This window comes from Macadamia integrifolia, chromosome 12 (assembly GCF_013358625.1).
Source record: "Macadamia integrifolia cultivar HAES 741 chromosome 12, SCU_Mint_v3, whole genome shotgun sequence".
NCBI lineage: Eukaryota > Viridiplantae > Streptophyta > Magnoliopsida > Proteales > Proteaceae > Macadamia > Macadamia integrifolia.
Window position 1 is genome coordinate 10,773,491 of NC_056568.1, and position 23,726 is coordinate 10,797,216.

Sequence of the window (23,726 nt, forward strand, 5' to 3'; positions counted from 1 at the left end):
GTTGAGCTATTTCAGCATCTGGACTCCCAATCAGTTTGGCCACCTAGTAGTTCTTTTTTTTTTTTTTGGACCTCTTAATCCTATTTTAAAACATGAATAGAAGATAGTATGCCCCTTCAGAAAGAATAGGATTCTTATTTATCCAAAATAAGGCCGCATTTTTTTATGAAGGAAAAAGAGAAAGATAACAGCTGACTATTCAGAAGCATCCAAGATTTGGATATGCACTTCACCCGTTAAGAGGGTCTCACCAAGTGTCAGTTCATCTGGGATTCTACTAATCAGATTGCTAGGTGCCTGATTGATGTGCTTTCTTCAGACTTTTGCCTAGATTCCTCAGTGATGCAGTTGCACTTCCATGGCTGGACCGGCTTGAACCAGACTGGAAACTCAAATTTCAAAGAATCAGGTCCAAACATGGTTTCGGTTCCATAGGGATATATTGGGTATTTTTTTCTTGGGAAAATTTCTCACTACCCTATACTTACCCTATATTTACTTGAACTCCATACTCTGTTTTCTGATTCCCCCGGAAAATCAAACTGTCTCACTTTCTCCCCTACTAATTCTAAATCCCTTTGTTAGGAGTCATCAAAAGGGGAGAGGAGTCGGTGATTAGCACTAAGCACGACTTCCCCTTGTTTCCTCTCCTTTATTTATTATTTTTGTGTTTTTCCCTTTATGCCTTTGTTAGGTTATGCACCATATAATGAATAGAATAGGGGGTCAAAACCTTACGGTTGTGCCTACCAGAGTCACAAAAGCATCGCTTTCTCTTGTTCCTCCCTATTCTCTTTTGTTTCTTCTCTTCTTTATTGTTTACATGGTATCAGAGCTTGATCCTTAAGCACTACTACACATCTGATCAAGTTCGACTGCTACATCCAAACAAGCTCGTTTTCTTTTGGAATGATTGTTATTAATACAAGCCAGAAGTTGCACCTACATTTAGAGGGGGGGGGTGTTCGCCACCTGTTTTCATATAGAGCGTCATGAAGACTGATTGATAGATTTTTTTAAGGGATCGATCAACGTTTTTGGAGCGATATGTGTTTGGTGGTTGATTAGAAATTTTGGAGGTGATCAATTGGTTGTTGGAATCGATTTTCTTGGAATCCTCATTTTTTCTTTTTTCATTTTTTGGTGATCAATTTTACTGGAATTGATTTTGTTGGAATCGATCTTTCTTGAGATCAAATTCATTCGATTTTTTAATCGATCAATTTGTACATAGGTTGCTGATTTGTCTTGTGATCTTTTTGTTTGGTTCCGCGGTTATTTAGGTTGATGGCTGATACAAAGAATATGGTGACTGAGATTGTGTCTTCATCCTCTAATCGGATTACGGAGAGGAAAGTAGCAGGGGTTACTAACTTCCAACAATGGAAGAAGATTGTTCAATTAGTTTTGATAGGTCATGATCAATTGAGTCACTTGACACAGACTAAACCTGCTGCAGATACTACATAGGATCATGTACCCTTACTTGCGGGTAAGCTGCTCTTGGTTGTCGTTGGGTATATATTGTTAAATTCAACCTTAATTGTTCTCTTATTCGATTAAAGGCTCGATTGGGGGCAAAGGAGTGCTCAAGTTTATGGGGTTGATTATTTAGACACCTTTTCTCCCGTTGCCAAATTTGCCTCTGCTCACATTTTGATATCTCATGCAGCTTCTCATCATTAGCCATTGTATCAACTGGATGTTACAAATGCTTTCCTCCATGGTAATCTCCATGAGGAAGTATGTATAGAGCAACCCCCTAGTTTTGTTGCTCAGGGGTAGTCTGATATAGTGTGCAAGCTCAAAAAGTCCTTATATGGGTTAAAGGAATCTCCCTGGGCATGGTTTGGTCGGTTCACTGAGGTAGTACTTGAATTTGGACTGTCGCAGTGTGATAGTGATCACTCGGTGTTTTATCCTCAGTCCAACGTAGGGAGAATATTTCTCATCATTTTTGAAGACAATATTGTGATCATTGGAGATGACATTGAAGGCATCAAGAGTTTGAAGAAACACTGACAGAAAAAGTTTCAAACTAAGGATCTGAGAAGATTAAAATATTTTTTGGGTGTTGAAGTAGCTCGGTCAAGGAAGGGTAAACACTTTCACAACGAAAGTACATTCTAGATTTGCTTACAAAGACAGGAATGCTAGGATCCAAACCTTTGGATACTCCCATGGATCCCAACACAAACCTTACAACTGATAGTGATGATGCTCTAAGTGAACCTGAGAAGTATCAGAGGTTGGTTCGAAAATTAAATTACTTGACTGTGACTCGACCTAATATTATGTCTCATTGGGATGCCGTTATTCATATGCTAAGGTATCTCAAGAAAACTCCAGGATGTGGTCTACTGTACTCTAATTATGGACATTGACTTATTGAGGGTTTTTCAAATGCTAATTGGGCTGGATCGGTCAACTACCGGTTATTGCACTTTTGTTAGGGAATCTTGCGTCGTGGAAAAGCAAGAAACAAATTGTTGTGACTAGATCCAGTGCATAGTCAGAATATCAAGCCTGGCGAATGTCACATGTGAGTTGATGTCGGAAAAGCAATTGTGAACATGGGTCTGAAGATATGTCCCCCATGCAGCTGTGGTGTGATAATGAAGTTGCCATTCATATTGCATCAAATCCAATGTTCCATGAAAGAATGAAACATATTGAGGTAGATTTCCATTTAGTTCGAGAAAAGCTGTAACAAGGAATTATCTCTACGAGCCACGTTCAAGAATAGGAGAACAAACCAAGTCTCTGGGGAGTGGGAGGATTAATTATATTTGTCACAAGCTGGACATGATTGATATCCATACTCCAGCTTGAAGGGGAGTGTTAGGAGTTATCGGAAGGGGAGAAGAGTCGACGGTGATTAGCGCTAATCAATACTTCCCTTGTTTCCTCTCCTTTATTTATTATTTTTGTGTTTTTCCCTTCATGCCCTTGTTAGGTTATGCACTATATATTGAATAGAATAGGGGGTCCAGAGTTACAGCAGCCTCTCTTTCTCTTCTTCCTCCCTATTCTCTTTTATTTATTTCTCTTCTTTATTGTATAAACCCTCAGTTACCGCTGCTCCTCTCCCCTTCCCTCCCATAGCCCCCTCTGATGGCACCACACTCCTGCAGCCTTGGCATCTCCCACCACTCTCTGCCCCCCACCTTCCCCTCTTCCATGAGCCACCTTCTACAACTCCCACCCCAAACTCTTTCAGGCACGTTAGGCAAAATGACATTCACCTCTTCAGGCCTAAAATGTGCAAACCGAGAAACTTTTTCCCTGGCCGAACAGTGGAACCTTCCACTCTGACCATTTCTTCTCTCCCTTCAACACCTCAGTTTCTTACCTTTCCACTAACTTCTACATGCGCTTTCTGTCACACGGTGATCGCAAAGGAGTGACAGCGATTGTCGGAGATCCATGCTGGTTACTCATGGCTACAATGTTCCAAGAATGTTAATATCCAACTGTAATTCCAGTCTCAGGTCAGACAGAAGGGATGTGATAACCAACTGGCTGAACTAGTAGAGCATCTAAGGGTATTTCAGAAAATGTACTCCCAACACGTCAACACTGAGAACCAAAGTCCAAAAAGAGCAGCACTTTCTAGTGAATTTTGATGATGTTTTAGTCCATGCTTCTCACTTGATGCCATTTTTATCATCCTTGTCACATCTCGGGTGTTGTTCGTTTTGGTTTATATATAAATTTTTTTGAACTAGCCCTAAATAGAGAGAGAGAGAGAGAGAGAGAGAGAGAGAGAGAGAGAGAGAGAGAGGATGGAAATAAGCAAAGAGGTAGTGATAATTGGGGGAGGGATCGCAGGGTTAGCAATGGCTTTGACCCTAAAGAGGGTTGGTATTGGATCTATGGCTCTGGAAAGATTGCCAGAACTACGAACCTGACAAGGACATCACCCATGGGTTTAGGACTTATCAGAGGAGATGCAGATGCACACAGCCACACATACTTCATTGTGGCTAGACGACCCTTGTTACACCGAGATCCCGCAGCAACAATGTCTAATCTAGCCTCAGAGTACACAGATCCCAGTTTATACAAGGCTGGATCCCGCAGTATCTAGTGAGATTCCAGACATTTCATGTACCAGATCGTGTATTTCATTTATATTTCTCCATCATGGGACCCAAAACAGAAGTTTTTCCAGCCTCACCAAGTGTGGAGAGTTGGCAGATGTCACGCTGACTTGTGTGGATGCATATTTCTGTTCATTTATGTGTAGTTTGTTTTATTTTGTTATATTTTATTTTAAAGGAATGCTTTTATGCACGCCTGGTGTACATACACGGTCAAGCCTTTCAACCGTTGGATGGGGGTGTGTTGAAGCCATTATGTCACCAGTCATTAATTTCCAACGGCTATATTCAATTTCCAAGTTCCAATATATATATATATATATATATCAACAGATATATTTCAACGGGTCTTTTCCAACAGCTATTTCTCGGTAAGAACTCGAACCATGGAGTAACCTGAGAAGAGGGATCCTTTAATCCATTACCCCCTGAAGCCCCATCAAGATTTGTGAGAACATGGGGAGAGACTTCACGATCTATAGGTTGAATACATCAAGTACTTAGTTTTAACCGGTCTGAACACACCCATCCTAATACTGTGTGCCCATTAATTCTCACTACTCGTCATTGAGTACACTTCAGATTATAGATTAAAATTAGAACTGAAATCCTAGAACAAAAATTCTAGAAACCATTGTAGCTTTGAATTTCCAATAATCAATAAATAAAGAGAATTGGAAGAAAAAAGGCTTTCTAAATTCAAAATAAACTGAAACTGATTGTGGGAAAGATTAAATGCGACCAATACTTACAGCAGTCACCCAGATATTGGAAAGAGTGGAAAAGAATTCCTGGGAGAAGTTGATAGATGCAACGGATAACAAATTGTCCTCCTGCATAGATTTGATGGGATTAATAGCAACACAACACAAAAACTAATTATAAAAATATTTATCAATCTTATGAGAGTACCTAACACGGACCAAATAGATATGCAAAAATAGGAACCTTGATGATGAACTTAGCATAGGAGGTCATGCAATCCATTTCATAATATTTCTTTCCATAATTCATAAATCTAAGGCATCGGGAGAGTAGAGTAATTTGAGGTTATTAATCTGGATGCTGGTACTATTGTTGGGTACGGACGTGGGAGTAGTTGTTCAACCTGCTTAACTCAGAACCATGTAGAAGGACCTGATTATATTAGTATTATATTCATAGTTATCAAGGCGTCGCCTAGGCGATGCCTATGCGACAAGGCGGTCCAGTCTGGACTGGCACCTTGGTCGACTAGGCGTCGCCTTTTGGTGTTGCCCTTTATTTTTGGCCTTCCTCCCTCACCTTGGGTCACCTAACGCCTTATAATTTTGATTATATTACACTTCAAATTTTATAAAGAACAAATAAATGGCTACACACCTCCATTCTTTCTTCAATGCACGAGGGAACACTAAAAGGGCCAAGACAAGAGCTGCAAAAGCAGGATATTCAAATCTAACATGAAATTCTGTATCAGGCTATCGGCACTCTCGATTGGATTTCTGTTTCAAATGGAGAATGAGAGTATAAAAATAAAATAAGGGAATATACACAAAGAGGTCCCATCCAGAAAACCCTAATCGTTCAAAGCATCACCTAGTCCGGGCACCTTCTTGGGACCAAGGCAATTGCACACCTTACTTGATGCAAGAAAGTTGACCACCATGGATGCCTAGCTGTCACTTTGGAAGCCTTGGCATTGCCTAGGCCTCACCTTATCAATTTTTGAATATTTAAGAGTTTACGTTGATTTATATTAATTGCTTTGTTTTTTTATGAATTTGCTCATCTTATATCCTATGTTTTGTTTATTATATGTTGGTTTTCTCACATTAGGTCATTGATAGCATAATTATATCATACTACATTGATATGGCTTCTATGTTGCATATAAGCATAATTACATAAGATTATCATTCCTATATTACTTATATTGCATACCTAGGTTGCCTAGGCAGGCGCCCCTCCAACACCTTGGGTCGCCTTGGCAACTATGAGGGAAACAAAAAAAGGAAGCCTTGAAATCCACGTTGAAAAGGACAAAAAGAAAAAAAAAAAAAGATAGAAGGGACAAGCAAGATTTACTCTTCTTTTTGGAATTTAGAGGTGAAATGTTAACTAGTCTATGCCTACACAATGATTAGTTAACATAAGAAAATATGTTCTAAATCAAAGGGTGGTACCACATAGTGACAGAAACAAGGACCACAAATATGCAATGGAACATATGACGTAGGGCACCGCAACAGAAGAAATGCGATATCAGTGTTCCAAAGTAGTGAACCAACTCCCAAAAGGAAAATTGAACAGTAACACTGTCATTTTGGTAGCTGAATACATAATTTCCAACAAAAGAATGAAGTCAAGAGCCCCAACTGTTTTAAAATTCATTGACTAGTCACTAATGACTCTAGTTGCCAAAGCTGCAATTATCCAAACTTAGGCAACCAAATAGCAGCGGTCACACCAGACAGTGCATGAGAAAGTTGAACCCTACAAGGCCTAGAAAACACATTTTGTACCCAGAGTATCAAGTTTGCAAAGGAACTGTGGATCTGGATACTGAGGCATATATAAATCCGAAAATTAGTTTTGCTGGTTGAAACAGTGATCTTGTGGATAAAAGTAAACTATCCTCATTGAGGGGGGGGGGATTCCAAAATATTAGTCACTAGCCGAAATGTAAGAACATGATTTTGATATAGTACTATAAGAAAATTATTTTCCCAATACAGATAAATTGAACCAATAACTTGTACAGAGGAGGAGAGAAAGAGAGTTACCATTACCCACTTAGGCACTGTTGCTCCTGGGATGCTGTCGCAATATGGTAAATAAGGTTTGACATCAAGTACAGGCTGTTGATAAAAATGATTGCAACAATTAAGGTACCTTTTTGGGGTTATGACCAATAAGCAGCGCGCTAAACACCAGTGCATATTTTAACACTTAATGGATCACAAAAGGAATAGGGGAAACTTACTGTGCCATCAACAAGGTCCACACCAGAAAGAAGAACCATATGTCCTCGCACTGCCTCCACCTAGAGTACCAAAGGATGAAACTTCTTTCACACACACACACACACACACAGATATATATATATATATATAACATGTACGAACCCCCTTTTTGTGACAAACTTTTCACATGAGAAAAATAAGTTTTGCATTCCTCTCTCTATCTCCATTGTCCTTCTCTCCAAGACTGTCTCCCTCTCTCCACAATCTCCACTCCTCCCCATACCATCTTTCTACTCTCTCTCCTTCCCTTCCATAGGTTCAAGAGGCTCGAAACCGAAATTTCACTTGAATCCTGTACAATTCCTGCTGCAAGTTTCAGCCCAAATGACCCAATGAGGTCCCGAAATGATGGAGGGCCGGTAGTGGAAGGGAAGAAATCCCTGGGAGAACTCAGAGTTGCAGGGGAGGGAGAGGAGTCGCACAAAGAAGGGGGGAGAGAGGAGAATCGCAAGCACTCAGTCCGCAGGCACACACCACAATATCAACTCATAACTTCATTCTTCAATCTTTCTTTCTCAATCAGTTACAAGCCTATAAATAGGAAATTAAAAAACTCTAACATGGAAAGAAATCCTAAAAGGAAGCTAACTCAAAAGGAAAAAAGAAATCCCAAATTAACTCTATGTCCTACATATCCTACCACTTTGGAGATAAAGACTAAAATAGAATGTTTCTCATAATATTCCTAAATAAATAAAAGTTCCTAAAATCCTACTAGAACAAGGACTCAATATGGATCTGGTTCATCTCTGTCTGGATACCCACAAGTGCATAACTGCATCACAAAACTTCTAGGAAACCCTATTTTAGGCCCTCTAAACAGAATGGAACCCTTAGATTATAAAAAATCACACCCAAAATGTTAGTTTGACTTTGGAGCCTAGTTTGGTAGTATAAATTGTATGTTGTTTTATATATATTCTCTAACATGGCCTATTCAACACAAAGTTTAATATTAAAGCACATTTAATTCAATTAAAACAATTTAACTATGCAATAGGAATGAATAGACATAAAATTGTAAATCATTTCATAAATCATACATCATACATGGTTCAAATAGTCAAAGATATGGGAGTAAAGAATAGAAGCAAGTCACCCCTATGCCCATCCAAGAATCCTAGTACGGGTAGTAGCACATCAAGTTCCGGGTAGGATCAAAACCACTAGAATGTTGTTGCTGCTGCTTCCGAAGCAAGTTATCCTCCGATTGTATCACAAAATATGGCCATATCATAGTATGGTGGAAGAAACACTTGAAGTCCTCCACAACAACCCTATAAATGGAATTATCAACATACTTAACATACCCTAACCTATAGCATAGATCTTTTAACCGCGTGGAACTCAATGAGAGGCACCATTTCTGGATGGTGTTTGTCGAACCGGCACCATGATGTATGGTTGGCGGCCCGAGAACGAGAACATGTTCAAAAATGATGATCTAATGTGATTGACCCTTATACGCAGAGGGTAATGACGACAAAGAGCTAAACTTCCCATAGCCACACCACCCAACATACCCAGCGTAGTGGGAACCGGTGCTCTTTGTAGCATATGGTGGTGCACATCACTACCTATGCACCCTACTCTTCAGACTCAGGCATTCGAGAGTTCCAATCATGCTAATAACATTGATGTCCATGGACTCAATGGTTTTGTCCTCCTCAAGTGGTGGTATGAATCAACAGCGCTGGCCGCTCGAGTAGCCTACATGGTGGGGGCACATGCATCATGGTCAGCATCTTATGAAGCATGATCAAACTAACTTTCACCTATGAAGTGGATCGGCTCCAACTCTGAGTCTAGATCTGGCTTCGGCTTCGGCTTCGGTTTTGGCTTCGACTAGTGGTACCCCTCATACCAACATCACCATCAGATGGGGATAGTGTGCGAGTGGCCATTAGAATACGTCCACTCGACGTCCTCACCATCATCCTCCCCAAGCTAAGACTCAAAAGGTTGGGATATTTGTGAATGAATATGGCCCTCTTGAGATGCCATAAACTTGTTGACATCAATACCCATCGGAGTAGTTATCTTGGGGTTAGGCCTACTCCCAGGTCAATCCATGATAGGGTCACCTAGATCCCTCACCTATTGGTATAAAGGATCCTCATCATCTAAATCTACCTGGAAAATGTTGGCAAGCTCAATTAAATCTTTATCACCATCCATGCCCATGCGTACATGTTGCATCTTCAATCTCATGTTATAATACACATACACCAACTGCTCCAACCATGTGTGATCTAATCGATTCCGCCTCTTGGGGTGGACAAGTGAGAATGTACTCTAGTTGCAATCTTAACCAGAGGCAAAACATGTCTAGGAGAAGACCTTTTATTGTTATCTTTCTCAAGCTAGGTGCGTTATTCGCATAAAGCACCCACCATTCACCAGCATTAGAGTGTTAAGTTTATGGGAAAATTACTTAGACACCCCCTGTACTATGGCCTGATTGCTTGACACCCCTAAAGTTTAAATCTATTACTTGAAACCCATGCGACCTAACAGTGTTAGCTGCTGTTAATGGTTGATGTAAAATACCATTTTACCCTTACGAGTTATTGAACTAAAACTTGTGAAGTTAAAATGACCAACTTACCCTATAAAGGTATTAACCTAAAAGAACCCAAATCCATTGCTGGTGAAGGTGAAGGTGAAGGTGAAGAATGAAATTTCCTGCAAGGCTCTTTGGTGTGAATAAGCCCACATCAACCTTTCACTTCCCAGTTCTGAACTCAGATTCACAAGCTTAGAAGCCTGATGGAGAAGAGCGGAAGAGGGAGAAGAACTGAAAGAGAAGAAGGAATAGGCATGGTGGAGGAAGCACACAATGTTAGGATTTTGGGTCAGGAGAAAGAATTATAGTGCTAGGGCATGGGTTTGGCACAGATCAGTCGGTACCTCACTTGGTTGAAGACCACCGCGTGATCCTTTGGGAGGTCCTTGATGTCTAATTTGCGTTCAGCTGTAGGTCTCTACGACTATAAAAGCCCCTACAATATAGACTTTTCTAACCATTTTCCTATTTGATATGGTACCCACAAGCCACAACCAACTTAACAATAGCCGCTCTCTGAAAAAAGGCTCACCTATTAAATAATCCAAAACATATTTTCAGATTTTGGAAAAGAAACCGATGAAAGAGTTGAATATATGCTGATCTCCAAGTTTAATCGAAGGACTCTTCTTCCTTCTCCCTTCTCCCTTCTCCCTCTCTTCCTATATGGTCTTCTTGTCCGGAAATGAAGGCTCGCCTATTCTATTGTGAGTTTGATCTGGTCTTAGTGGAATTGATAAAAGAGGGTGCTGTTCTATTCACCATATGAAAACGAGATGGAATCTTACCCCAAATAAAAAGAAGAAATTCCTCCAATTTGCTTCTTGGCCATCTAAACGATAAAGCGTAGGCACTATTTCTGCCCCTACCAGCATCATGCTCATGGCTTCTGATGATGATGCTGGAGTGGCCATTGTTAGATCCCTAAATAAACAGAAGCGTGTAAGCTGCAGATGTAGAGGAGTTGGCCTCCAGGGGCGATGAGCATCTTACTTGTTTTAGTGAAAAGGGTAAAAGGGTCAAATTCACTACCCTTAAAGGGTATTTTGGGCATTTAGGAGATTCCAACCCATGACATCATCACTAAACGATGACTAACTAACGAACAGGGGCTAGTTGTAAGAAATCTTAAAATACAATGGTGGTTCAAGTAATAGTTTCTAACTTCAGGGGTGTCAAGCAATCAACCACAGTACAAGGGGTGTCCAAGTAATTTACCCTAAGATTATCCATGTTATATAATTGTACTTGGTGATGTGGGGTCAATATGGGCCCGTGGGACTAGTGAGGCGAAAGGCCTGGATACCCGTCGTTCGCCAAAAAAAAAATGTGATTGTACTTGGTACATATGTATATGAATTAAATGGAGACACGATGACAAAAAATGCAATGGGCCTACCAAGAGGTGGTTTCTCAACTATACTTGCGGTTGTATGATTGGAAGTCCCAAAAGCATTCCGGTCTTTTATCTAGACTCATTTCAAACATCAATAATGTTCGAGTTAATACAAAATTAAGTAATTGCATTCCTTATAAATACTTAACAAACTACCAAGTCTCACCTCATTATTACACCCGGAATGTATAATTGGATTTGGCTCCAACTTGGCCGCCACATATTCCATTGCATTTACCAATGATTAATCAATCCCAAGTCAACACTTGTATTGATACTTGGGATTGAAATAATATTCTGGGAATGATACAAATGACTTCCATTACTAATGAAGATGTAATTGGAATGTATATTTACTTAAGTACCTTATAATAAAAATATAAAAGTCACCAGCCCTATATGTGGATGCACCAAGTACTTCTCCCATCGATCATCAACAATCATATGCCCTCCCAAGTCCCACCACATGGTAGCGCTGTTCACACATGTCAATATCTTTACCGCTAGCTCTACTATAAGAACAACCATCAAGTCCTACAAAAACTGGTCACTAGACATGATCGCCGATGCTTCCCTACCCTGTGGCAAACCCGACCCCCTCTAACTAAAACAATCCTCTGAAGCAACATGGACCTCAAACCAACAATTTTTGCCCCAAAAGCTCTTCCATGCTATGTAGTTGGTGGCAAATTGAGTATTGTCAAGCCTCACCAAATCTCCACCGCACTTCTCCCTCAATAGCTAGAAAGCATATCCATAGTTGTAGACAAATGTGGTCACTTGTTTTGCCCTCTCGACCACATCCGCTACCATGGATCTATTCCCCATGTCCTTTAGCATAAGGTCAATGCAATGGACTGCACACGATGTCCAAAAGAGGTGGTAACTATTGTTGTGCATCAATCTCTCACCAACCTTTTTGAAGTTTCTCCCGTTGTCTGTCATCACTTGAATAGCATTCTAAACCCAACTATTGAACAACATCTTTCAACAACTTATACATATATTTTGCATCCTTCTTCTCCTTAGATGCATCCAAAGACTTCAAGAAGATAATCCCACCATCACAACAAACCATAAAGTTGATGACTTACTGTCTAGTGGGTCCAGTCCATGTTAGAATTAATCATGGTACTTTAGGCACATGCCCATTAAGTTGTAATTTGTTGTAATGAGCTATTATACTTTTACCTTTTGCCTTTTTACCTCCCTTGTCTATGTTACATTGGCTTGGGGGGGCATAGATGTAATTTTTCTTTTTTATTGGTCAAGTAAATGGGAGAGTCGATTCTCTCCTCATGTTCCACTGAAACATCTTTCTCTCTTCCTCTTCTTCATCCTCTCCTTCTCCTGCTTCTCTCTTCTTCTTCTACCTTCTTCTTTGATTCTTACAACTCTTAAATTCCAATTGTCCAACTATCACATGTCATAGTCACTCCATAGTCCTCCCATGTCCCCTTCATTTATCAATATAATCTTTCAGCTCCTTTTGTTGGGAAAAATAAACATTCATGTAATGGACCCCTTCATTCCTGGGGCACCCTTTCTAGTTTCCACAATATCAAGCATGCCCTAGTAGTATGGTCTCTCAGTGGTATTTGTTGGGATGTTATAATAGAAGAAAAAATTCGAGACAACATCGCTCACTTCACCCTTTCAATCAAACCAGACATGCTTTAGCTTTCTTTGTCTAGTATCATGGGTCCTAAAAAAGGCAGGATCTTGCTGTAAACCTCAATGGGATCAACATCATCCTCTGGTACTGGAGGTGGGGCTGCCGTCACCTTGTGATCTCCTAAAAAGCAACTCCCCCTACCTCCGCTTCTTCCTCCTCTACCCTGCCTTTAGTGCAACTGCTCACAGGCCAGAGGAACTAGCTTCTTTCCCTATCTTTGCAACCCTAACCCGCTCCATCTAATGTTTGACTCAACTCACTGCCTGAGCTTGTTGTATTTGTCTCCTCTTTGCCATTGTCTCCACATCAACAGGCATGTAATCACTATCAGAATCATCAGATTCAACCCCTAATGGTGGGTGTCTATATCATAATTCTCAAGGCAGCGCCTTGGCATCCAAGCAGTTTGCCTGGGGTGTCACACCCCGTTCACACTGAACCGGGCCAGTGACTGAGTTAACACCGGTTAACCCAAACCTGCCAGGATCATCAGATACTGTATTCCACCACAGCATACACACAACTAATATAAACTCATCAGATCAGCGGAAGACTAAGGTTTACCTGTGAATAATCCCATAATACTTGATATCCGGATAGTGATACAATAATTATATACATTTGGGCCCGAAGGCATGATATTTACACAAAGAGAATAAAATTCAAATATCAAGTACATAAGGAAATCCACCAAAACAATTAGAGTACACAGCTCGGCTCGGTTTCAAGGCTGGAGCTCAGCTCGGCATCAAGGGTTGAGCCCAGCTCGGCATCACGTAGTAGAGCTCAGCTCGGCCTCAGAAGTGGAGCTCAGCACGGCCTCAAAACTGTTGTCCCGCAGCACAGCTCTCACACGAGCAGTCAGTGCTGTGCTCTAACTCCTCAGGGGTCCACCAGTCCTCTTCAGGAAACTCGACTGTGGGACCCACCCCGTGCTCCTCAGATATATGACCTGCAAAATCATCTAAAAAGGGACGTATACGTGGGATGAGCTCACTAGCTCAGTAAGTAGAAAGATGGACCACACAACAGTCCACACATCACAACACATCATATGCACTACATGTCATGCTATACATTTTAAATCACATCCACCTAGGCAACATTACTAAGTCCTTGGTTTTAGTGCTATTACAACCACAGTGCGCGTATACTCCAGGTACGAGCTACGAACTCCCTCCCGCGATACGCCCATAGGGCTGTCGGAGAAGGCCCACCGTGAGTACTCGGAAAAGTAAAGACAATGCCGTCCACCGGCTCTCAACAGAAATGTAAATGACTGAAAATAAAGGTGCTGACTCCAGCAATTTAAAAGCAGTACGATTGGCCCTCTTGAATGTACCACCGGGGTTGCCGACTGTCCTACATGACCCGTCGGGCGTTATGTCTAACCGCCACAGTGACCCGACGACCGCGACCACTGCTTCCCCCCAAATGATAACCCAACACCTTAACCCCTGTTGGGAAGGGTCCTAGCACGAGATGGTGAAAATCCTAATACCGCATGCTCTGATATGACAATAGTACGATTGCATAGTGCCTCCGTGTCCCATTCCACGGGCCACCAATGCACTCGTCTCCAAGCCGACTACGGCATCTAGTCTATCAATGCAACATGCACAATGATGTCCACATTCAACATATAAACATCTCATTCAATTGGCATTTGGAAAGTAAACATAGCACATATGCACATCAATGTGTGGGATGACTAGACTACATAGCATATTCATGATGGCATGATTAGACTAGATATATTTAAATGAATGCCAAATAATGCCTTGAAATAAGGCCAAACGTCCTCTCCCCACTTACTTGTAGTGTACAAGGATTCCCGTTCGGTACGGGTGAGATCCGGTGCGAATCGGGTAGGATTTGGTGAACCTAACATAATTGAGCGGGGTTAGTACTTCACCATTTTAGGAACAAAATTAATGAAATCCGATGACAAAATCGTGTTTAGAACGTCAAAAGAAGGTCACACGTCCGATTTGGGTCCAATCGGACATAAGGATCGCCCTCGGGGCCACACGGGTGGGTCAGACAGGTGGGCTGTCTGGCCCACCGGTCCTACCCACCGGTATGGCCCACCGGTTCCACCCGCCGGTTGGGCTAGGGGCCCCTGCTAGGACCGACGGGTAGGATGGCCCGCCGGTTGGCCCATCGGTTGGGCCCGCCGGTTGTGCCCGAAGGCCCTCCTGCCTTCTCAGGTGGGTGCCCACAGGCGGGTAGGGGCCCACCGGTTGCACCCACCGGTCTTGGCGGGAAACACCCTATTTCTTCCCAACTTTCTTCGTTCTTTAGGGATTCAAATGGGGATTTTCCCAACCCATTCCTCACACCTTCAAGGTCCTATAGGATGGTTCTAAATTAGATCTAGGTTAGATTCAAGTAATGGGAAACCATCTTACCTTCTTTGCTCAAGAACGACTTCAAACCCTCCAAATCACTTCAAACCCACAATGCTTCTTCCACCTTGTCAATACCTCTTCAAATCCTTCAAGATCAACACATAAATCATCTATTAAACCTTAGATTTATCATTTCAAAGGGGATTTACAAGATCTCAAGAAACCATACTCGAATCAAGGGTTTAAGCTTGGGTATGGTGAATGTTCAAAGAACTCGACTTTGCTTACCTCCAAATGTAGATCTAGAGTTGAAGATCACTCTTCCGGCGCCAGAATGGGAAGATCAAGCTTCGGCGCCGCTGAAATCCTTCTCTTCTTCCTCTTCCTTCTCTTCCCTTCTTCTTCCCTTTCTTTACTCTCTCCTCTTTACTATCCTCACCAACGTACGGATGTCATAAATGGAAAGAAAATAAAATCATATAGCTATATATATAATTCCTAAATAAGTGAACAGTGCACATGGATGGGTCACTCAGGTGGGTGGGTGCACCCACCTGTCCGCCCACCTAAGGCCAAAACTTGGGATTTTGACAGAGTTCGGGCCTCGGCGTGAACCCCACCCCTGGCATCCGATGTAGCATACGTATATACCTTAAAATATGGCTATAATACCTACTTTATCCGTACATGGCCTTATGGTAGGTGCATGTACACGGCTTGGGCACTCCCGTCTCTTCTGACACTGGCTCAGACTTGTCGGGCCAGCCAGTGTTTAAGGTCACCCTTGCCATCATAGCCCATAAAGAACCCGCTCTAACTCCCTCTGGTTCGGTTTCTGCATGATTAAACCGGTTCAACTGTGAAATCAGACCGGGCTTAAGAAGTAAGGTATTACACCTATTCTTGTAAACTTTCCGTTTCTGAGAAGAGTTTCTCTTCCTTGGATTTCTTTTAATAAAATTTGTAGTTATTTATTCAAAAATTTATTTCTCTTGTTTTTCTTTATAGTTGGAGGGTGTTTGGCCAGTTTGGAGTCGTATAATTATAAATGATCTGATTGGAAATTACCACACTTACGAAGAAAGAAACATTGGTGAGCATTCATCTTTTCACTTGAATACGTGACATATGTAAGCTAAGAAGATAACTATAAGTCTTATGATGTGAACGTTTGGTAATGTCACCTATTATTCTCATGATAAGCACTCCAGTCTATATAAGTGGTTACTGGGCCGTCATGTAAAACTCGCTAGAAGAGCAACACCTTTGTTGTGAAATAGTACAAGGATGGAAGGAATTCACTTCTTATTTGTGTCTTTTCCAATTTTTTTCTTTCTTAATTGTTGATTTAATATAAATACATGTTAATATGACAGAATTCAAATACCACAACAGAACATTGTTCATGATTTGGTTTATAGGTTCTATCAATAGAAGTAAATGAGGAATTGTAGTAAACTAATGAAATTGTACTTGATAAGAAGGTTAAGGATATGAATGATGACTAAATATTTATAAGATCTGCTGATTGTTAGCAAAAAAAAAGAACCTAATAATATCGATAAAATTAAATATTCGTTTACATTTTATATACGGAAAAAAAATAAAAATTAGATTGATAAAAAAACCATTAAAAGAGACTGATATGGAATTGGAGCTGACCTAACTGGACTACTAATATCTATTGATTCTCATTTTTTTTTATAGACCGAACACCTTATTGGTCTGATTCGAATTGACTTGGTATTTATAAGACAAATTGAAACCACACCAAACCCTTTAGTTTATGGATTGAAAATTTATCATTTTTTTTTTATTTGGAGGTATTTGGGGTTGTATAAAAGGATATGATTGAGAATTACCACACCAACCAAGATAGAAATATTGGTGAATGTTCATCTTTCACTCAAATACGTGACATATGTTAGAGAAGAGGATAACATGGAAGTCTTTAGATGTGAACATTAGGTGATGCCACCTGTAGAAATGCAACCCTAAAATGATGCAGAAGATAATGGAAAAAATAGAACAAACAATGTACACGGATTTTACGAGGTTCGGCAAAGTTGCCTATGTCCCTGGTGAGATGAGATCATGCTTCACTATCAATGGAGAATAGGGTTATAGTGCTCGTCCTCACACCTCTCAGTATTGCTTGCATTACTAAGAAAGAAACCCTCGCTACAAATATATAGTGAAAAACCCTAATCCGAAAAGTAAACAATTGCCCTCAAATAAAAAATTTGAGTAGGGGGCTGTGCCCCCCTACAACCCTTGCTATGCAAGGGGGCCTCTTGCCCCGCATGTAACCCCCACGGCCCCTTAACTGGCTAGCGGGACCGCCGTCCTGCCTATCGAGGCGTTGCACCAGTACTCTCTGGGTTAAATTGTGACGGAATACAAGACATTGTACACCAATAGCCACTCATATTTCTCATAACAAGCACATCAATCTATTGAAGTGGTTATTGGACTTTCATGTAAAAACATTTGTCGGAATAGCAACATATAGAAAAAGTATACTTTCTTGGTTGTTCATTCAATATAAATACATCTTAACATGACAAAGATTCAAAATACAACAAACTGGAACAATGTTGATCATATGGTTTCTTTTAAGTGACAAGCTAGCTCTAACCACACAATGGAAGAGATATTCGAGTAAACCAATGAAAGAAGAAAATTGAATATATGGTAAAAAAAAATAATAAATATAAGTATGTGATACAGTGTGGTAGATTTCTATGATAGAAATACTAATAAAGAGCGATGGAACCATGATATTATCTGAATCAGTTGATTCAGTTTGGTTCTAATTCCTAGTCGATTCTATATTGGTGGATCAATACAGATTGAAGGTAAAAAAAAGTAACACAAAACCAAAGATAAATTCGTTTCATGGAAACCAATACATGACGATCCAAATTGATAGCCGCCAAGATCTATCCCAATCCGGATCCTAATACCGATTACTAAAACCGTAGATGGAATGTGTATCAGACGTAAATTTTACAGGTTACAGTTAGGATAACGATGGGATGTGTTTTGGTCACGTGGCATATCTGAGCCATTGTGTTTTTACTACTCATTTTCACTGGAAATTCTTCAAATCCACGAGACTTTGGATTGACCACAGTAAATACCAAAAACAATCTCTCATATTATATATCGAGAATACCCTTATTTACAATTTTAGCTTTTGTTCACATAGGGTATCAATCAGTCAAGGCTTTTCCACCTCCCTGTGGCGTGACATCCTTCTCCTCCATTTTATTGGAGTGATTTATACCGGCCATTCGGAGTTTTCTTTGTCTTCTTCATGGCATCTGAATCTCATGCTCCTCTACCACTTCCTCCTCCTCCTCCATTGATAGAACCATTCCCTACCTCAGACCCAGTGCATGATGATACGCCCACTGATGCTGCTCTATCTGATAATGATGAAGATGTTTTCTTTGTTGATGACAATATAAAGGACCACATTTCACATAGTGCCTCTTTAACTCTAGCGGGTTTTATTTTGCTGGGTAAACCATACAGGAAGAGTATGGTTGAATGAATGGGCTTTATTGAATGATCTGCTACATCACCCAAGACCCGTCCAATCCCCAAAACGTTCAAGGCTTGCTACTGAAGAGTCTCAGCCATCAAAGGATACTGATATGGTGAATGCTACTCAACTGGTGAATCAAGAGGCATCTGCAGCTGTCTCCTTTTTCAGGGACAACCCCCCATGGTGGCTGGTGAGTATTAGCCCCACGGGACACAATGAAACTCTTATGATGGAACTGTCAAGGGCTGGGGAGGCCCTCCACATTATGTTCCTTTCACAATCTCCTCAAGTCTGAGCACCCAGATTTTGTATGTCTTATGGAAACAAAAATGTCGAGTTTCTTATCTTGACAAATTACGCTGTAAAGGGAACTTTAATGACACTAGAACTATAGAACCTCAAGGAGCCTCTGGCGGCCTTGCTATATTGTGGAACGATAGCCTTATAGTGAATATCTTAATGGTTGATCCATGACTTATTGATCTGGAAATCACTACAACTAATGACCCACATTTTTTTTGTCACTTGTGTGTACGGTGATCCGCAGAGGCATCGGCGACAAGAAGTTTGGGACCGTATAACTAATATTGGTAGCATAAGGCAAGGAAGTTGGTTATGCTTTGGTGATTTTAACTCTTTTATCTTTCTTGGCGTGAAAAGGCAGGAGGGTCTCAATATTCAAATTATGCCAATGATAACTTTAGGAATTTGTTGGATTCCTGCAATTTTCTGGATCTGGGATTCCATGGCCCTACTTGTACATGGAATAATAGGCAAAGGGGAAGCTCGAACATAAGGGTGAGGCTTGATCGTGCTCTCTGCAATCCTGAGTGGAGACAACAGTATATTGATACCATAGTCTTTATTAAGCCAACGATCAATTTTGATCATTGTCCTATTGTAGTGGATACAGATGGAGACAAATTTCATGGCCGTAGACCTTTCAGATTCGAATCCATGTGGTTGCAACATGGTGATTGTAACAATATAGCAACCCAAGGCTGGAATATCAATCTGACCGGATTGGCTACTCAGAAGCTTATAAAGAAAATTAATAATAGCCGTCTGTGTTCAAAAAATGGAATAGGGATGTTTTTGGTTATATTCATGAGAATATTAAGGGTCTAAACATATTCAAGGCTTACCATACTCTTACCTTTTCTCAACAAAGGGAATCAGAACTTCAAAATCTTCTAGATATGGAGCTACAAAAGGAGGAGGAGATGTGGAAGGAAAAATCAAGGATTACTTGGCTGTAATGTGGAGATCGAAATACCTCTTTTTTTCATATGACTACTATTCAGTGACATCACAGGGATAAAATCTTAAAACTCAAATTGCCCTCAGGACAATGGACAACCACTAAAGATGAGGTGTCAAATGTTCTATGTAACCATTTCCTTAATATTTATTCTTCTGAGCCAGTTGAGAATGAAGCCTTGACTCAAGTATTAGATACTGTGAACCCAATTGTTTCTAATGAACATAATGATTCTTTATGTGTTCCACCTACTATCGAGGAGATCCGACTTGTTTTATTTAATATGTCACCACTCAAGTCACCAGGGTCAGATGGGTTTCCACCTGTCTTTTTTCAACAATATTGGGAGCTTATCAAAGATGATATATATTTGTATGTCACTGAGTTTTTTGATACAGGTCATATCCCTATGTATTTGAACTGTACCTATATTTGCCTTATTCCTAAAGTTGGTCACCCCAAAACAGCTGATCAGTTTCACCCCATTAGCCTTTGTAATATCATTTTCAAAGTTATTACAAAGCTAATGGATGATCGCCTACATGGAGCTCTGCATCAAATTATATCTCCTACCCAATCGGCTTTTATCCCTAATCGTCTTATCTCAAATAATATTTTAGTGGCTCATGAGATGTTTCACTACATAAAGAAGAGAAAGAAGGAAAAAGGTAAATTCTTAGCTCTGAAATTGGATATGTGCAAGGCATATGACAGATTAGAATGGACTTTTATAGAGGCCATGCTTTTGAAGCTTGGATTTCGCCATTATTGGGTTAGTAAAGTCATGTCTTGTATCCAATCGGTCTCTTATAGCCTTCTCATTAATGGATATATTAAAATTACAAGGATGGAAGAAGAAGTACCTATCTCATGCTGGAAAAGAGATTCTCTTGAAAGCATCATTATCCCCTATGTATAACTTTGTAGGCTCACATTTTAAATTACCAATTTCACATCATGAAGATGTTAGAAAGGCTGCTTCTAACTTTTACTGGGGTGCTTCTGAAAATGACTCTAAGATCCATTGGATCTCATGGGAGAGATTGTGTCGCTCGAAGAATAGAGGAGGCCTTGGCTTTAGAGACTCAAGGCTACAAAACCAAGCCTTATTGGCTAAGGCGGCATGGAGGTTCTGGTCATCTCCAAAAACTCACTGGGCACATTTTATTAAGTCCATTTACTTTCCAACTTCAGATTTTCTACATGCTAGGCTGGGTCGTAACCCATCATGGGGCTGGCGTAGTATTTTGGAGGGTAGGGATGCTCTACAGGAAGGTTTGTTATGGCAAATTGGGGATGGTGCTTTAGTAGATATTTGGTAGGACAAATGGGTACAATCATTGCCTCATTGTAAACTCCAATATCCAAAGCCAATAGGCTGCACATTATCAACAGTAGCTGATATTATTGATCTGGTTATAAGGTATTGGAGATTAGATTTATTGCAACAGTTTTTTCATCAGTCTGATAGAGATGCTATTTTAAAGATCAACCTAAGCCTATTCCCAAGTGCTGATAAGTAGATATGGGGGGCCTTAAAGGATGGTGTTTTCAGTGTGAAATCGATTTATCATCTATTATCTAATTTAAAGCAAGTTAGAGATAAAGATGGAGCTGCATGTAGAGCATCCACATCAAGGTGTCATAAATGGGAGCATGTGCCTGAGATCGTTTGGAAAAGTATTTGGGCCACCAATTCACTACCAAAAGTAAAAGCTTTCATGTGGCGAGTGTGTGCAGGGGGTATTGCTTCAGGTGATGGGGTTACGATGACGGCAACTCCATATTGATTCCTCTTACCAACAATGTGGAGCACTAAAGGAAATGGTTGATCATATATTGCTTGAATGTTCTTTTGCTAAAGTCGTATTGTCATGCTAAAGTCGTATTGTCACACCTCGTTCACACAAAACCGGACCGGTGACCACGTTAACTCCGGTTAACCCAAACCTACCAAGATCATCTGATACAGTACCCAACCACAACATACACACATCTAAGATAACGTTCAAATATTCAGCGGAAGACTTAATTTACCTATAAACACCCCCAATATACTTGATACCCAAATTGTAGTATATGGATAAATACATGTGGGCCCGTAGGCATGATATTTACACAAAAAGAATAACAATTCACGCATCAAGTACACAAAAAGGGGTTACCAAAAGAATCAAAAAGTAAAACCTAGCACGGTATTAATATTACGGTCCCGCAGCACAACCCACGCACGAGCAATCCGTGCCGTGCTCATATTCCTCGGGGACCCACCAATCCTCTTCGGAGAATTCAACTGTGGGGCCCGACCCTTGATCTTTAGGCTGGTGACCTGCAAAATCATCTAAAGGAGGTGTACACGTGGGATGAGCTCACTAGCTTAGTAAGTGAAAAGAAGGACCACACAACAGTCTACACAACAATCACAACCATATGCATTATATGCTATACAATTCATTTTAAATCACATCCACTTAAACAACATTATTAAGTCTTTGGTTTACTGCTACTACAACCACAGTGCACGTACACTCCGGGTACGAGCCGTGAACTCCATCCCGCGATACGCCCATAGGGCTGTTGGAGAAGGCCTACCGTGAGTACTCGAAAAAGTAAAGCATGTCGACTACCGGCTCTCAACATAAAAGTAAATGACAGAAAATAAAGTGCTAACTCCAACAATTTAAAAGCAGTACGATTGGCCCTCTTGAATATATCACCGAGGTTACCGACTGTCCTAATTATTAGCCGGGCGTATGTCTAACCGCCATAGTGACCCAACAACCGCGACCACTGCTTCCCCCCAAATGGTAACCTAACACCTTAACCCTTGTTGGGAAGGGTCATAGCACAGGAAGATGATAATCCTAAGCCGCATGCTCCTATATGATACAGTACGATTGCATAGTGCCACCGCGTCCCATTTCACGGCCCACTAATGCACTCGTTTCCAAGCCGACTATGGCATCTAGTCTAATAATGCATCATGCACAATGATCCCAGCATTCATCACATAAGCACATCATCATTTAGCGTTGAGAAAGTAAAACACAACACACATGCCCAAATCATATGAGAATGGCTAAGCTACACATAATTTGCATGATGACATGGCTAGTCTAAATACAATTAAATGAATGCCAAACAAGCCTTAAAATAAGGCCAAACGTCCTCTCCCCACTTCCTTGTAGTGTACAAAGACTCACGCCCGGTACGGGTGAGATCCAGCACGAGAAACGTAAATTTTGGTGAACCTATCATAAGTGAATGGGGTTAGTATTTCACTACTTTGGGGTCAAACCAATAAGATTTGATAACAAAATCATGATTAAAATCATAAAAAAAAATGTCGCACGTCTGTTTTGGGTCCATTCGGACATAAAAATCACGTTTGGGGCCTCTCGGGTGGGTCAGACAACCCACCTATCATGGCCCACCGGTCTTCACAAGTGGGCGGGCACAGCCCACCGGTCTTGACCCACCGGTCTTGACCGACGGGCAGGTCAGCCCACCGATCGGCCCGTCGATGGGGGCTGAGGATCGGCTAGGACTGGCGAGCAGGTTGGACCACCGGTCGACCCATTGGTAGGGGCCCACCGATCAGCCCCGAGGGCCTGCCCCCTCAGGTGAGCCGTTTGGCCCACTGGTCTCAGCCCACCTGAGAGGGTGAAAAAATGCCATTTTTCTTGAAACTTTCCCAGTCTTTGGGGAAACAAATGGGGCTTTTCCAAACCCATTTTCCACACATTCAAGGTCTCATAAGATGATTATAACCTAGATCTAAGTTAGATTTAAGGATTGAGAAGCCATCTTACCTTC

At 40.9% G+C, this 23,726-nt stretch overlaps 1 protein-coding gene across 5 annotated transcripts in view; it reads right to left on the reverse strand.

The window, feature by feature from the left end:
• LOC122057973 (tRNA (adenine(37)-N6)-methyltransferase) overlaps positions 1-23,726 on the reverse strand; it is a 70,836-nt gene that overhangs the window by 567 nt on the left and 46,543 nt on the right. For 3 of the 5 annotated variants that reach the window (XM_042620348.1, XM_042620346.1, XM_042620350.1), the window contains 3 exons: positions 7,069-7,128; positions 6,869-6,943; positions 4,856-4,936 (listed from right to left, as the gene is read on the reverse strand). In XM_042620348.1, the coding sequence (XP_042476282.1) occupies positions 4,856-4,936; positions 6,869-6,943; positions 7,069-7,128 (216 nt within the window). The remainder of the gene's footprint in view (positions 1-4,855; positions 4,937-6,868; positions 6,944-7,068; positions 7,129-23,726) is intronic. The other 2 variants (XM_042620347.1, XM_042620349.1) reach the window with 2 other exon arrangements.